Source organism: Manacus candei, unplaced genomic scaffold (genome assembly GCF_025592945.1).
Source record: "Manacus candei isolate 608988 ecotype Guabito, Panama unplaced genomic scaffold, ASM2559294v1 h1tg000051l, whole genome shotgun sequence".
NCBI classification, from domain to species: Eukaryota; Metazoa; Chordata; class Aves; order Passeriformes; family Pipridae; genus Manacus; species Manacus candei.
Genome location: NW_026138099.1, coordinates 1,831,240 through 1,848,328, shown reverse-complemented (window position 1 = coordinate 1,848,328; position 17,089 = coordinate 1,831,240). Strand labels below are relative to the sequence as shown.

The 17,089-nt window shown below is 36.5% G+C and overlaps 1 protein-coding gene across 1 annotated transcript in view; it reads right to left on the bottom strand.

Moving 5' to 3' along the window:
• Positions 1-11,419, bottom strand: part of LOC127477307 (uncharacterized) — a 54,517-nt gene extending 43,098 nt beyond the window's left edge. Inside the window, exon 1 of the mRNA XM_051801502.1 lies at positions 10,897-11,419. Coding sequence (XP_051657462.1) covers positions 10,897-11,401 — 505 coding nt within the window. The 5' untranslated portion in view covers positions 11,402-11,419. The remainder of the gene's footprint in view (positions 1-10,896) is intronic.
• Between the last annotated feature and the right edge of the window lie 5,670 nt (positions 11,420-17,089).

The following is a 17,089-nucleotide window of genomic DNA, read 5'->3' as shown; positions in this document are numbered from 1 at the left end:
ACTATATTTCAGTAATTTGTTGACCATTCATATTGCAACAGAGTCTACTTAGTCTGTTTCAAACCTAGAGATGTATCTAATTGCTTCAAGACTCTTTTTCTTCTTTTTTGTTTCTCTGAAGTCTACTTCTTACAGAAAAAAAATAGACCTTTACTGACAATCAACTACCATGGATATGATTTCTTCTCTTGTGACATTCTCTGAGGCATTCTCTTTAGTGCTCTGAGGCACTAAAATGCTCTGCTCCCTGCTTCTCTCTAAGATATAAAGCATCTCAGCTTTCCTAGTAAAGGAAATTTTTTGTACATGTATTTATATTCATCTAACCAGCTTCTCTTTGCTCTAATTCCATGGCTAAAGGGCTTTCCTATTACCTCAAATATGAGACAGTTATAATGCAGATTTTCTTTGTATCATGCAAGTCAATAAGAATTATAAATACTGAAAGGAATTAAATATCTAGTACCTGTTGTTACTTTTGAGTACTGACATATTGCAGCCCCAAATCCACGTTTGATCTTTATTTTCCTCAGTTATTTTTATGTAAAGAAAGTGCATTAGAATAAGAAATTATTCTTCCAATTGTACATCATTTAGTCTGCCATAATGTTGCTTATTAACCTGTTACAATCATCTCTCTTCTTTGGTCTCCTAAATCACTAAGTATCATCTAAATCACTACCTCTCTTCCTTTTTTTACTTGTCATAGCTACATTTAGAAATACCAGCTCTAGAAAAGACAAGGATTGCAAAGATATGAAAAGACAGGTTGCATATGTTTAGAGATGTGACCTGCTTCTTAGTGCTTTCTTTAGAAAATCTCAGAAATTACCATTTCTTGAGACATTCAGTTTCTCAAAAAAGGTCTTCCAGAGCCTTTGTTTCAAGCTTCCAGATGGCAAGGTAGTGCAGGAGAAGTGCAAGAGTAAAATGAAGATTAAACTCCATGTGTGTGATAAGTGCTAAGAGCACTATAGGATATGTCTGATAAAAATCCACAGTGATAAAGCTGGGGAGAACAGATCACCAAACTGACACAAAGATGCAGACCTTTGCTCTTTTAATTCTGCACGTTATTCCTGTTAATTAGACACTGGAGAATCATAAAAACATTAAACATCAAAAGTCTCTTAGTCGTCCTACTGGGTCTTGAGTTTTAATGCAGCTGTCATGTTTTTGTTCCTTTACTTGCCAAGGTTAGATTCTATTTATTCAAGCATGACCTAGAGGGGGTTTCAGCGCATTCACCAACACTAAATGTTTTCCCCCTTTTACCCATAATTTTCAAACCTTCTGTCTGGTGACCTTAGAGAAGCCAGCAGGAAGGAAGAAAAATCATTCCAAACTGTTTAAAAAATATATATATATATATCCCCTTCTGTTGTGCAGAAAGAGCAGATTCCTATCTACAGTTTGATGAAGAAAGCAATTGGTGATGGGCTGAAGATATTAAAATTCCAGCTATAAATTCACTTGTAAAGTGAAATTCACTTATAAAGTGAATTTAGTTATCTTGAAAGATATTATACCGAATGCCCCAGAGACCGAACTCATTGACTTGTTCACAGAACTGCTACAGTGAAACATGAAACAGTGCAAGCCTTCAGCACACTGTCCCACTAGCATGCTCTAAGACTGACCTGCCCAAATGACCTACGAGGAGAGAGATTAGTTCCATTTTTATGTTCATTTAGGAAAGCACTCCTCTAATCAGTGGCAAAGCCTGTACTGAATTCAAGGAGGGTTTGCTCAGATCTTTGTCTTTGGAAAGACACTGTGACCACTGAACAAGCTACAGATGCAAAAGATCAGAAACAGTTGCTTAAATGGCTTTACACACATGTAGAAAAGGGGGTAATCATACTCCTGGGCACACAGCTCTGGTCTTTGTGCAAACGTACAGGTTGCAAAAGATCGTTATCTGAGTGTTCTAGATCTTGTATGTTTGGTTTTCTTTAATCTTAAGTTTTTGATACAATAAAATTTTACCTCAATTATATGCTTCACTACTTGCTACTAAAAGAACAGAAAGGAATCTTGAATCGGTATGTTCAATTCTATCGACTAGGTGAATCTGAGAAAGCCACGATTCCTTTCTTGGCCCACTCTCACTCCCATCTTTATCTATGCGAAGTGGGAGGTAACAATAGCTACAAAATTAGTGGAAGAAAAGAAGATGCAGAAGAACAAGAAAGGCAACTTAGATTTTTTACTCCAAATTTCTAAGTAAGAGATATTTTCAATGCCTGTGATACTACATTTGATGACAAAACCATACACTTATGTAACATACTCTTATAATACCCCTTTGGAATAATAGTTCTGCATGCCAATGTAATAAGATCTGTCTGCTATGATAAAATAAAAATATTGTAAATGTATGGTAAATATAAAAATATTTTGCTGAAAATTTAGCTGCCAAATGCAGTGATAGCTATTCTATTCTACAGAAGACCCACTGGTGGATATTCAGCTTTCCTGAGTCCTACTGAATTTTCATTACAAGCACCCACCTTCAATTTCCCAGTTGTTAAACAGGGTTATAGAAGAAATCTGGAGGTGGAAACCTGGTCAGTCACTGACAACAGACCCTTGCTGGGCTGATAATAAAACTAGTTCTCTCTGAGAAAAAGTTCTGTTAGCTTTTGGGAGAGGAAGCAGGAAGCATTGTTTCCAAGACCTCAATACCCAAAGTGTCTGCTATGATGTATGCCTTTTGCTAGGTTTCAGTGGGGTTTTTTTGTGTACCTTTTCCCACTACACCTTGATCCTCAAGAGGTTTTGAAATATGAACATATAAAAGGATGAGCTGATATTGTCTTATACTTCTGCTTTACTGCTTCTGTACCCTTTGGCTCTTACTTTAATTACTCTGGCATTATTTGTCTGCTGTTCTTCCTGCATTTATCCTGGATTTAGATTACTCTTCTCTTATACAAATTTATTAACATTCATGTTTTTCTTCTGCTGAAAACAGAGTAGCACAGCCAGGGCTTCTTTTTCTATGTGGGTACTCTTCCACTTAGTTCAGTAGCGGTGGCAGGCCCTGTGTATAAATTCCTACTGAACATTGGATTCGTTATTATTGAAATTGAGAAAACCAGATGAAGAGGTTTCTTCATTTAGGTCCAACTATAACTCTAGCGAGCCTCCAGCTCGAAGTTGGATTTTCATCCCTGATTGTTGATCTGACATCCACATAAAACTTCCACTGGCATGCTCTCAGACATTTAGAACAAACTCAGGAGATGTTATCGAAGATTCAGGCACACAGGAAGCTTAGAAGCATCCAAAAATATGTTGACTACAATGAGACTGGCGAAGAGAGACAGGAACGTCTGTCCATTCACCCATTCCCTTGTAAACATAAGATTAAAGTCTCCCATGGCAAACAAGCAGGGATACTTAAAATTCAAGTCCATAAGAACCACATTAGACTTTGGAAAGGCTTTGCAGCTCTGAAATTTTGTCAAACTGCTGAAAGCTGAAGTATGAAGTTAGAGGAACACACAGAATTTGACTGAACACCTACAGAAATCAGTGGGAGACAGACTTTCCACACATTTCAGTCAGTAACAGCTCAAGCTATCCAACATACTTCCGAACTATTAGTATGACCCTTTCTTGTCTCACGAGGTAAATAATACATCCAAATGCACAACTACATCTCAGTGTTAATTAAGAGGAGTAGAAAATATGGGGGGTTTATGTAACATACATTTTTGACATTGGAATGTAGATGAATCAAAACTTTCTTCTTCTGAAGAGACAAAGTGAAATTATTCTAATCATTCACTTTTATCACCTAATTCACATCACTTAAAACAAAAGAATCTTTAATAATACAGAAGGATCTCAAGTAAACATATTTACATTTCAAATATGCTTCATAACCACATATCAGACAATGTAAGTGTATATGTAAGTGTGATACGTAGAGCACTTCATAAACATATAAAAAGATGACCCTGAATCAAAAATATTAGTCTAATTAGACAGTACATACATAAGGGAGTGGGAGGGAAAAGAGTGAATTGATGAAATCATTGGAAAGAAAGGGTAAAAGCTAAGAACACATCTTGTTAGCTTCATGACTCATAAGTGTTTTATGTATATAGACATGCATCTATTCACTGGATAAGTAGGCCAACATTTATCATTTTCTTTTCTCAAGTTGTGTATTTTCACGAGTCATTCTAAAAGAAGAGTGCAAAGGGTTGTCAGACTGCTGCAAGGAAGTGGGATGAAGACCATATGGCAGTATGGAAGGAGTTATTAGAGCAGAGGGGGAGAAGCACATTGAGACAAGTTTGCAAGTCTTTTTCTTGTGTTGAACAAAGACAGAATAGAAAAAGCAGGTGAAAGTACAGAAGTAAACAGGTTATACAATTTATATAAGACCTTGAAGTACAATCCTGGCCTTTCAACCCAGGTAGCAAAGGAGATGGCATTTTGTGCTGAATCTTGTAAGCCAGGCAGCTTCCAGGCAGCCCTTTTTCTAAGGTTTTGAGTAACAGACTACTGCATCTCAACTTCTCTGGAAACTTCTTTCCTTTGGTCATCAACAATGACCAAAATATGAGTCTGAAGTTACAGCTTTGAAATTAAATTTATTATTCATCCTTGTGCCCCTATGGATTCCCAGGCGAGGAAGTTATTGGAAGTTGTTGTACTATGAAAATGAAGAATAAGGCTTTGAAACACAAATGTGGCATGGCATTTAGTTTATACAGCAAGGGAGAACTACAGCAAGCCATGCTCATACATTAGAGAAACTAAAGCAATGGAAAAGCCTACAATACTACCACATAATTAATTTTTTTAGAAACTAGTACTCCAATTTTTCAGATTTTCATTTGATAAATTTAATTTTCATTTTAATACATTTTTCTCTGTAAATTATTTAAAACAAAGTTTTCATGGGTTTTATCTTTCGTAAATGTTTTCATGAAGTTGTATTGTAGAGAAGAAATGAACGTATGGAGAGCTAACTACAAGTATAAATAATAGCTTCACTGGTGCCATAAGTAATAGGACAGAATCTGAATTACAGTGTTTGGGCTAGAAAAGCTATTGGACTTTTTAAAGAAAATACAAGCAAACAGATATTTCAAGGAAACAGTGGACTGAGAAGACAGCATTACTCCAGGGTAGGGGCCGGGGTTGTGTTTTTAATGACAAAGTACCTTAGTGCTCTACACACTGACAGAACTTCAGAAATCCAGCGTAACTGGCAAAAAGCTGTCATTGCAAACCTAAAAGAATGCTAAATGCCTTTGTTTCACACTAGAGGTCACCCCCAGTAAGAAAATATTATTGTAGCGTCTTTTATTTTCTGCCTGTAGCTGGTACAATATTGTAAGGATGTTCCTTGTAGCAAAGATATAGGACTCTTTTTTTCTTTTTTTAATTCTGGTAGGCTAAACATCAATTCAATCAAGTAAAAGGAAACCTCGTTAAACAGGCTTTACTTTTCATTGTCACACAGAACCTATTAATTACTCTCCATATTAAGAAAGCTTTTTTTAAAGAAACTAGATGTTTTATTTTAGGGATTGCCTATTAGTAACATAATAATAACAATATAATAACATTTAAGCTGAAGAAATGTTATATTTCTCATGATCTTTTTGATTTCAGCATTGTTGGCTAGGCATAGGAGCATACATATACACAAAATGTTTGACATTAATAGGAGGTGAACACAATGATCCTTGTGGGTCCCTTCCAACTGAGCATATTCTGTGATTCTGCTTCAGCAAAAGAAGTAGGACCTGTATAATACTGAGTATTATAGACCTTTACTACTATTCATAGTTTCTTTTGTATTTCAACAAAATGCATGTCTATGTCACTGAAAGTATCAAGATTAATGATTTAGCAGGATTTGCAAAAGAAAGAATTCTGTATTAAGTTTAAGATAAAGCCACAGTAATTATTTGCGTGTGCATTACTGTATATATGATCTTTAATTTCTAAGTAGGATTTTAAAAATTAATGTTTGAAAACAGCCACAGATACAAAGTTAGAAATGTTTTTATTTATTTGTGTCTGTTGAAACAGAAGTTTGCACTGAAAGTAATTAAGTAACATATTTAGCATTTCTGTTGCTCTATAAAAGTGCCAGATATTTATTGATAAAGACATAAATCATTATCTTTCAGTTACCAGAGTTTAAAACATTTACCTCTTATCAGTTTTCACTTTATTCCTCTAATTTTTTCAGCAAGGCAATCTTATTCACATCAGAGATGCAGTCAAGGTTTATGTGAAAAAGCTGACTGCCATACATGAAAAGGAATTGACAGGATCAGGCCACTTCACTGGGTTTTGGTTATTATGTTCTGAATAACTTAAAGTGATACATGTGCCAAAGCACCTTAGATAGTCAGTGAACCGTAACAGCTACCATTTCCATGAATACTCTAGAAAATTACCCAGCTTGCCTGGATTTTCCTGCTTCATTTGGATAGGATTTATTGGCTAAAATGGATGACATATTGCACCTTTGAAATGCTGTGTGATAATACATTGCATCACATAGCCATGTAGTTCATTTCTACAGACAAATACCTACAGCAAGCCTTGGGGAACAGGAAGGACAAAGCAAAAATGCATCAGGAAACAACATGTAGCAGTGCAGTGTACAGTCAGTATAGTAATGTACATGCAGTTGTGTATAACCTTATGTTTCTTAGCACGTGTTCTTGAAATGCCTGCTGACTCCTGAATGCCTTTAAGACATAGAAATTTCTATCATTTAGATTTTATCCAATGCGGAATAAATTAATAAATTTTATTTTGTTCTTTAAGTGACTAAGTGATGTCAGTACTCTTCAACAGATTTTTATATTTCACTGAAGAAGAAATCATTATATAAATGTGAGATGATAAAGAACTGACAATTCTGTTTTATCTCATGTGATTTTGGGGGGGAAAAAGTATTTGGAAAGAAATTTATTTAGGGAAAAATCAGAAAAACTAAAACCTAAGTTATGAGGCGCACAGGCCTTCATTTATAAAAATAAAAACACATAAAGATCCAGACTCTAAAGAAGAAAAAAAAAAGTAGATTAAACAACAAATGTGCAAAAAATTATATCTATTAATTATGTAAGTTTATATATTTCAAAAATATAGCTTACATGCCCATCATCTCAAATATAGAAGCCCTCTGGAGTATGCATATCATTGTAATTCACTCTTTTTTACTCATTGGGGAGTTAATGAGACTTTTATTTCTTTGCTTTTCTTTTAAGAGAGGCCTTTTAAAAATCTTGTTTAAGATTTAAGTATAGTTTAATATTTAAGTATAGTTTAAAATACTTGCTTTTTAATAAAAACTTGATTTTTATTTACACAGGATATAACTAGAACCTATAACTGAATTGCAGTTAAAAGAACAGTGGTCTAATTTTTACAGGTGCCTATGAGAACAGGAAGAAGAATGAAGATAGCAACTCATTACTAGTCTGCAGGTAGTAGAATTAAATTTCGTTTTTTATGAGAAGGATTTGAAAAGGTTAGCAAGATTTGGAGGGAGAGAGGAGGGACCAACAAACAAAAACCAAAACAAAACCCAAGAAATACTTCCCTTGGGAAAAGATGCTTCCAGAATATAAATAATTTCATCCTTGTGTTTATCCTAATGTGAGTTTAACTTCATGCAATACCATTTCCCAACACCCAGTAGTTTCTTATAAAATCTTTGAATCATGCAAACATGTTTATAAATAGTTAATAAATGTGTAGTAAGTATACAGATGTACCAGGAAAGTTTACTATCTCAATCACCAATTTAGTTCTGATTTAGAATGAAACTGATTTTGTTTTCTCCAAAACTGCAGTTTTGATTTTGGTTTGCCAAAAATATCTCACAAGCCAACCATTGTTACTTCACTTGATAAAAATACGTATCTAAGTAACTTTGCTTGTAATGAACATACAATACAAACATTTGAGCCAGAATTGGTTGTTAGGTATTATCCCCTTATATATTAAAACCAGTAGAACAAGATATACATATAGAAAAAAATGTTTAACAAGCTGTTATGCATGAGGATCAATCTCTCATATGTTCTTGTGCAAGAGACTCAACCAGTTCATAGGGTTTCAACAAGAAGAATAACTTCAAAATAGTCAGTCTGTATTTCTCAATGGCTCTAATTTTAGGGCCTAAACAGAAAAAAAGTAGCCAGCAAAATAAAACTAAGAAATTTTACTTTTTTAAACAGGTATCTTTTACATGTTTTTTGGTTCTGACAAGAGGAAATAATTACACTCGACTTGAAAAATTCCAGAATTTCATTTGAAATCTGAATGTTTTGATGGTTTTAAAGGCCAGATATGATACTTACAGCTGACAAAACCCAAAAGACTGTCTTCTTGCCTACTTTTCTCTGCAGGAGCATCTGCATACTCTGTTTTATTTTAATGATCTAACCACCAATTCTAGCACTAGAAGCTATGGTATTATAGGAAGCTGCACCCTTGCTATTGTACCCTCTCACTCTCATGAGCCTGACAGGACCACTCTGCGACTGCAGGCATCTCACTTTTGGTACTAAGCTTTCTCACTGAGACCTAGTCACAAATTTCCAAAAAGAGCTGAATTTCACAGTGCAGGAATCCTCTGGTAGCAGGAGGATGGAGGTAGCAGGCAAGTATGGAGACAGCTGCATACCAAGCAACTCCAGGAAACAGCCTGACCTTGGAAATTCCATCTACACACAACCCATTTTTACTGACTGACTTGAAGAACCACCTTTATACCTGTACAAATATTTACATATGCTTGTGGGTGTATATGTGTACATGTACACACAAAACCATAAATATATATATATATATATATATATATAGCTCCAAGCATGAAACACATCAGCCCTGGGCTGACAAGGGCCTTTTTGCCTGTAGTTGCCTGTCTGGAAGAGGTTACAGATGGAACAGAAGACGAGACTAATGTGGAATGACTTTTCTGGCAGAAATCTTGTTACGGCAAGAGAAGGACAAGGAATGAATCAATTCTTCCAGATGGTCTGAAGAAAAGCAATTTATGAGGAGAAGAAAAAGAAAAATTCAGTGTCAGGAAAAGCTCTGGGTGAAGGGGGAAATAAGCAGCTTTCACCTTCCTTCTGACAAGATACAGCAGCTGAAGGACAGTGGCTGCTTTGGTGACAGGGAAAACAGCAAGCAGAGAAGAGTAGAATATTTCTGGTACAGTTGAGAGCATCTAGGAATTGAAAGGATAACAACCATTTCTGTGATAGAAATGGCAGCTGTTACTGTTTTACTCTATGGAGTAATTCACTTAATGTGCAATTTGTTAAAAAACAAAGTGAGTCCAGGAGTGGAGTTTGGGGCTTGGAGCACTGGAACAGGTTGCCCAGAGAGTGTTTAGAGTCTCCTTCTTTGGAGACATTCAAGAACCAATTGGACACAATTCTGAGTAACATGCTCTAGGGGACCCTGTTTAAGCACGAAAGTTGTTCTAAATTACCTCTAGTGGTACCTTCCAATCTTACCCATTCTTTCATTCCGTGACAGTTTAAACCTGAGGTGGAAGAAGAAGGTATGGTAAGAGACAAGGGAGTTGGGCTTGGTTGAATTAAAAGGAGAAGAAAAGAAAGAAAGTGACAGACTCCCATGAAGACAGGCTGAGGGAGTTGGGACTCCTCCTGTCCTGGAGAAGAGAAGCCTCCAGGCAGACCATATAGTAGCCTTCCAGCACTGAAAGTGGGTCTGCAAGAGAGCTAGAGAGGGACTTTTAATGGGGGCATGTACTGACAGGACAAGGGGAATGGCTTTAAACTGAGAGTAGGTTTAGATTAGATATCAGGAAGAAACCCTTCACTGTGAGGCACTGGAACACATTACACAGAAAAGCTGTGGGTGCCCTGCCTTTGGAAGAGTTCAAGGCCAGGCTGCAAAGGGCTCTGAACAACCTGGTCTAGTGGAAGTCATCATGGATAGGTTTTGCGAACGAAGATTTGGGAAGGACTCTACCCACACTTGCTGCAAGCAGGTTGGTGGCTAAAAAGGCCAATGCAAGATAGACAAGTCCAGTTACAAAAGGCACAGCAGAAAGACTCCTTAGGTGGTATCGACAAGACACGATTCTTTCTGCGTTGTCTTTTCTTCTCAAGAGTGATCCTGCGTGCTTTCTCAAAAGAAGCAGCAGCGTTATAGATGGTGTGTCTCCAGACCTCCCGATTGAAGGTCAGAGCAGACCAGTTATGTTGATTGATACGGTCAAGGCTGAGCTGTTGTTTCAGGGAGTCCTTGTATCTTCTCTTCAGGATTCCTCTCTTTCGGCAGCCAGTGGCAAGTTCACCACAGAGCATGATCTTAGGGAGGCAGTGGTCCTTCATCCTGGAGGCAGTGGTCCTTCATCCAGGCACAACGTGCCCTGCCCAACACAGCTGTGTTCTCATCAACATGGCCTCAATACTTGTGACTGCTGCTTGTTCAAGAACAGATGTATTGGTCACATAATCTGACCAGTGGATGTTTAGGATTGTACGGAGGCAGCGTTAACGGAAGTGTTCTAATAGATGGCGGTAAATGACCCATGATTCAGATCCATATACAAGAGTAGACAGCACTATGGCTCTGTAAACACTGGTCTTTGTACTTTTCTTCAGGTGTTTCTTTCACCAAAATCTTTTATGAAGCTTTCCAAAGCACTATATGCCTTTGCTAACCTGTTGTCTATCTCTCCGTCAATCTTACCATCCGAGGAGATGAGGCTACCTAGGTAATTAAACTGCTGGACTGATTTGAGCTCTGATTGGCCAGTGGTGATATGGGGATGAAGGAAGACTTCCTGAGGTGCAAGTTGATAGAGAACTTCTGTCTTCTTTAAGCTGACTTCCAGCCCAAAGAGCTCAGCTGCACCTGCAAAGCAGGATGTTAAACGCTGCAGAGCTGCTTCTGTGTGGGCAACAAGGGCGGCATCATCAGCATAAAGCAGCTCCTGGACAAGATGGTTTAAGGTCTTGGTGTGGGCCTTCAGTCGCCTTAGATTGAATAGGATTCCATCAGTACGGTATCGAATGTAGATACCGTCCTGATCATCGAGGTCTGCTGTGGCCCTTTGGAGCATCATGCTGAAAAAGACTGTGAATAGGGTTGGTGCAAGAATGCAGCCTTGTTTCACGTCGTTGGTAATTAGAAAGGGCTCAGAAAGTATGTTGCCATACCTGACTTGGCCGTGCTGATCCTCATGGAGTAAGATGATCATTTTAAGGAACTTGAGGGGGCATCCTAAACGTTCCAAAATCTGCCAGAGACCTTTTCTGCTCACAGTATCGAAAGCCTTGGTGAGATCCACAAAGGTTGCAAAGAGACCTTTGTTCTGTTCCCTGCACTTCTCTTGCAGTTGTCTGAGAACAAATACCATGTCTGTGGTACTCCTGTGGGCTCTGAAACCACATTGGCTTTCAGGTAGAATTTCTTCTGCAATAGCGGGTATTAGTCTGTTCAAGAGTATTCTTGCCAGGATTTTGCCAGCAATGGAGAGCAGAGTAATACTTGGTAATCTGATCTAGTGGAAGTAATCCACTAGATAATTAGAGGGTTGGAACTAGATGTGCCTTCCAATCCAAACTATTCTATGATTCTATGTTGGTCATTGCTGAAAACTAATACCAATGCCTAAAGCTTCAGTTCAGTACTAAAAACATGATCAGTGAGGTCTAGGATGTCTTATAAGACCAACTAATAACATACTGAAACTGCAGAAGCATAATTAATATGCAGAAAAACAGATTAGCTAAGGAAAAAAAGAAAACACTCAAAATTCATTTGTTTGTAAGTGAAAAAAATAGTCAAAATTGAAAAAAAGATGATCCTTCCTTTAGGAAAAAAACCAAAAACCAAAAGGAGGTGAAAAAGAAAAACTAAACGGCTGCATCCCAGATCTCATGACATAAAATGCATTATAACAATGCATCATTTCTATACTTTTGTAACTGTCTGACATCTCAACTTTATTTCTGTTTAACTTAACTTGCTGTTTGACAGGTATTTTCTAAAATAATGTTAACATATCACGCTTTGCTTGTGTGAACTAGACTACAGTATAGGCAGTTTTCTGTTACTCCAGTCATAGTTGATGGCTCAAAACTCAAACACTCATGAAAGGTGTTCCGTATCTCAGTCTTTTAGAAGAGTAATTACCTACACCATTTCAGCAGATGCCACCATGATTGTGTAGAAGGAGGAAAGTAGAACAGCAGTTAAACACCCAAGTATTTGCTCTTGCAAGTTAAAGCTACACAGAAGGTGCTTAACAGATTATTGCTGCATTCTTGAACAGCAGCAGTCAGATTTACAGCCAGAACACACATACCTTTGCATCATTTTAACTTGTGGAATAGCAAGCTGTGACACAGAACTCGACTGATTAATTAGGAACAGGAATCTCATGCTGGTTTTGCCACATGGAGTATGTATGTTTGACTATTCCTTAAACTGCATTTAAACGTACACCTGAGACTCAATGCTTAACCTTAGTGCAAATGATCTGACCTTGTTGATTACAATACATTTATCCTTTGGCTTATATCTAATTTTATTTTAAATTACTTGGAAATTCATTTAATTCAGACATATAATTAAATAATAATTGCTTTCATTTATCCTTTGTACTTGTACATGTTCCTACAACTGTTTTTCGCCAGAACTCTCTTTGTCTAATGGCCTGCCCTGAGTAAGAAACCTAAACATTGCAGAATATGGCGATAGAAAAAAGCTGTTTGATAGAAATTCAGAAACAGAATACATCCAGGATCTATTTAAATGCAGTTTAAACTCTGGTGTCCCTTCTACCTTTTGTTCTTCCATTTGTCTTTGTTCTCTCCACACTTCCAGCTATTTTTATCAGTATGCTTGCTGCCAAAAAGGTCTCTCCATTTAGAAACCAACTATGCATCTATCTGACCCTGTTCCAGGTCCATCTTTTGACAAGGAACAAGAGCAAGCTGTTGGCTCAGTGTTGATGGCAGACTTTAAAGCCATCAACAGTAGGAAAAACAAAGAGACTTGAGCTTTATTTGGCTGGAAACCATCACCTCTTTAACATTCATGTTTTCCATGCTAGTTCAGCATCTAGAAGTCAAAACAAGCCTCAGAACTCAAGTTTTGCCTTTAATTTTTACTACAAAGCTAGGTGGCAGCTTTTTCAGATATGTGGAGTGAGAGATTACGAGAATGTAAACTTTGGTTTATAAGTTAAAAAAAAAAGAAAAGAAATTAAGCTTTGTGCTTCTATTCAGTTGCTACATTTGTTTGGACCCTTTCCCTACACATGTATTAAAAGGGAAAAAGGGAGTAAGAATTCCTTCCCAAATAATGCCCAATTATATTATCATCTGCTTTTAAACTCACAGCCAGCAATATCCACCTGTAAGTTTACAGATCTAGCTAATGACAGGAATATGTTCTATCATTAAATTACTATCTAAGAATCAAAACTTTATTTTAAAATTATTTTAATTCTTATGTATAAGTGTAATTTTACAAATGTGTCCCGTTTTCTATCCTATTATTCTGCTTTAGAAAGATAATTATTATTTTTTTTTTGTTTTGATGTGGGAAAAAGTCATCTTGAGGCTCACTGAAAGGCAACAGATATAAGCTCTTCCTGCACTGAAAAGCTACTTTTTAAAATAAGACAAGTTCATTACAGCATCTTTGTAAATTTTACCTAAAACATTAAAAAAAATACAATGTGCTATCCAGTTGCACCATCAGCCTTCAAGACAGTCTTCATTAATGTTACCTTGGCACAGTGCAGATTTAGGATAGGAAGGAGAGAGAGCTTTATATTGTCTTTTCAAAGCTCCATAGCTTTAATAGTCTGTTCATTTAGAGAGACAGAAGCAGAGACAAAAAGAATATACGTGTCTGTGATTGATCCCAATTCTTTTCAGTTCCTTGACAGTAGCTAAAGCACAGAATTTTTCAAGGAACACCAGCCAGACAATTATGTGTCTGCAAGAACAAATAAAGTTCATCCAAAAGCCACCTATGAAGAAATACTAAATGAAAAAGCTCAGCAAGAAGTGTCTGCTTACATAATTGGTCTTGGTCATTTCTCAGATTGTAATAAATTAGTAAGCTAGAAATCTTAAAGCTGACTTAAATATCATGAACTTTAAAGGAGGGGCAAGGAGAAAATAAAGCACTTACCATCTTTATTCTGAGTCTTTAGGAGAGTCCAAGGCCAAATTTCAAATTTTTCTCTATGAGAAAAGAAACTTTTTTTTTGTTTCCTTACACCCTCAGTGACAGATTTACTTTCTATTTAATATCTGTTCTCAGAAACTAGAGGTAAACATTGAACTATCACCACTTTGTGACAAAACAGTAAGGACTGGCAATGCTCCAAAATTGTCACTGGAAAGCATTCCCTTTCCTCATGTATGAAATGTTTGCAGACTTATTCAAAACAAACCAAACAAGACTTTTCAGACTTCAGGTGTGTGACTAAGCAAACTCTGCTGCTCAGCTTCCTAGATTTGCAGGGAGACAAAATTACTTGTGTGTTCACAAGTCCAGAATGAAGGGTCCTTGCTCTAAACAGAGGAGAAGCACAGCCACACAGAGTGGTCATCCAACTGTGGGTGACCAAGCCTAGACTTTAAAGCTGAAGGTGCATGAACCTTTATATCAGACATCCTTTTAGATAGCAAGTCCACAGACAAGAACACAACTTCGCCTATTTGCAAAAATGAAAAATTCCTCGTTTCAAGTTATCCCAAAAGAATATGGCAACTTAAAAATCTTTATCGCTTAGGAGTAAAACTTTAGAATGTTTTTAAATCAAGAAGTTCTCTCATTTACCTTTTCAAGTAGCACTGGTAGACTTGTGGCACAAACTAGGAAAAGGAATATTTTATTAGAGGTAAGAGTTAAATAGAGACACCTCAAGTTTGGCTAATATTCCCACTTTCTTCAGTTTGACCAAAGAAGAGCTCACATACATTTTTTTTAAATTTCAAATACAAGCCAATCCATCTTTGATTTTTATGCTTAAGGTATCTCAGCTGATTTGCTTAGCAGTGTACAAATGACTTTGGGTTTTTTTCAGTGCAATAAAAATAAGTTCAAACAGCCAATTCTCCTTCCTTTCATGAAAACTCAACATCTTTAATGTCTTTTCCAAGCAAACCCTGAATCTTTCTTTGGTGCACAGAGCACAGTGGTAATGAATCCTTGTCTGCCACAACACTTTGTATTTATGTTGGCTGCTTTCCCTCATGCTTCTCTCAATCTGGAGAAAGATTTCTAAAATTCAGATTCCAGGTGTTCCTACTGCTCACAATATTGTAGTGAATAGTGAAGAGTTTATAATAACAAACCAGACAGATTAAGGAAAACAGGACACAGCTGGCAATAATATGGACATGATTCTGGGCAGCAGGACAAGCAATACTTTAAGGGCATTTTGTATTTCTTCACTCGCTATCTACCATTCAAATTCAATTGCACTTAGGTGGGATTTCCATGGGAATTAACTGTCCAACTTCAGTTGAATATCAGTACAATTATGAGCCTCTTATTCTCATACTCTCTTTGAGGATCCTTGCCATAATTTATTTGGAGAGCATATCTATCCGCCTACAACACACTTCCAGTTAAACATATGCTAATGATTTATTGGTTATGCACATTTAAGGTCACTTTGTCAAACAAGGGGGACAAAAGTAAATAATTATAAAAGCTATAGGAATAGAGAACAAAATCACTTCAGGAAATTTATCCCAAGCAAAAGACAGCTTTGCATTCAGAATACAATCAAATATACATTTCTATCTGTAAAATAAGCATTTGACACTAATAAAAAAGAAGCAAAATTACTGATGCAAAAACTTCAGTTCTAATGAACTATAGCACGTTGAAAAACTGCAAATTCCCTTTGTTTCAGTTTGTTTAAAACACAGTACCATTTCTAATTCCACTAACATCTTTTAGCGTACACCATCCATTCAACATCATCTTAGAAAAATGTCTCTTGAAACTCTATTATTGTTTTTTAAAGTGATTATTTCTATGTTATGCAGAAAATCTCCCCAGTGATGGGTGAAATCACCTCTGTGTAAAGAATCAGGAGTGGTCAGTAGTTCAATTTAAGAAAACTTCTTGGAGCATTTAATTTCAGCCATGAATAGATGTAATAGGCCAAATTGTATTATGTGGGAAGGTTATATTGCTGTCTTGGCTTTTCCTCTTGGAAACCAGAAATCCAGTCATGGATGTCACAAAAATAATTTTACCAGCATTGAATTTAGAATACATTTCTTCAGATCTGATTACCCAGAAAGTATGAGAATGAAGATACTGAGAGGGAGAAAAAAAGTATCATGTTATTATTATTAATTATCTAATAATAATAGCAAAAAAAATGTTATGATTTAGTCTCCTTACTTTGCTAACAAAATTTCACTCTCCTGAAAACCAACAACAGAAACCAAATGCACAAAACACCAGATCCCTCTGTATCTGCCTGTGGAAAAATGCATCTTCTTCAATGATTCATTTACTATAGCGTTCAGCACATGCTGGGACATGTTTTAGAGGTGGGCCTGCTTAAGTACTGTGTTTCACTTCCTGACACAATTAATTGCATTATGAGTCAGAGTTCTAATGAAGATTAGTTATTATATCTCAGTGCAACTGTACTGGGAGAAAGAGATAGCCACAGAGACAGGGAATTTGGACAGGTCTGCATTTATTTATAAGGCACAGAAGGTCAGGAGGTAAATGGTCAGAAATCACAGGATACTTTGGGGCTCTGTTACAGTGACTTTGTTGTTTCAGGTAAATCTTTGAAATCTCTGAAGACTAAATATTAAGAAGCAGGCTAAGAGCCAGGGAGGATGGGAAGCAGACAGACTAGATAAAAAGAAAATATCAGAGTACATTAAATTGAGTAAGTATATAAAATAACTGCAGTTGCTTGTCTGCGATTTCATCTAATATATACTGTATTTAAAGCTACTCCAAAGCATTCCCACAGTTTGTAATAAGGATAGGGCAGCAACACAACATCCAGAAGTAAAAATTGTATTACAATTTTTTTTTA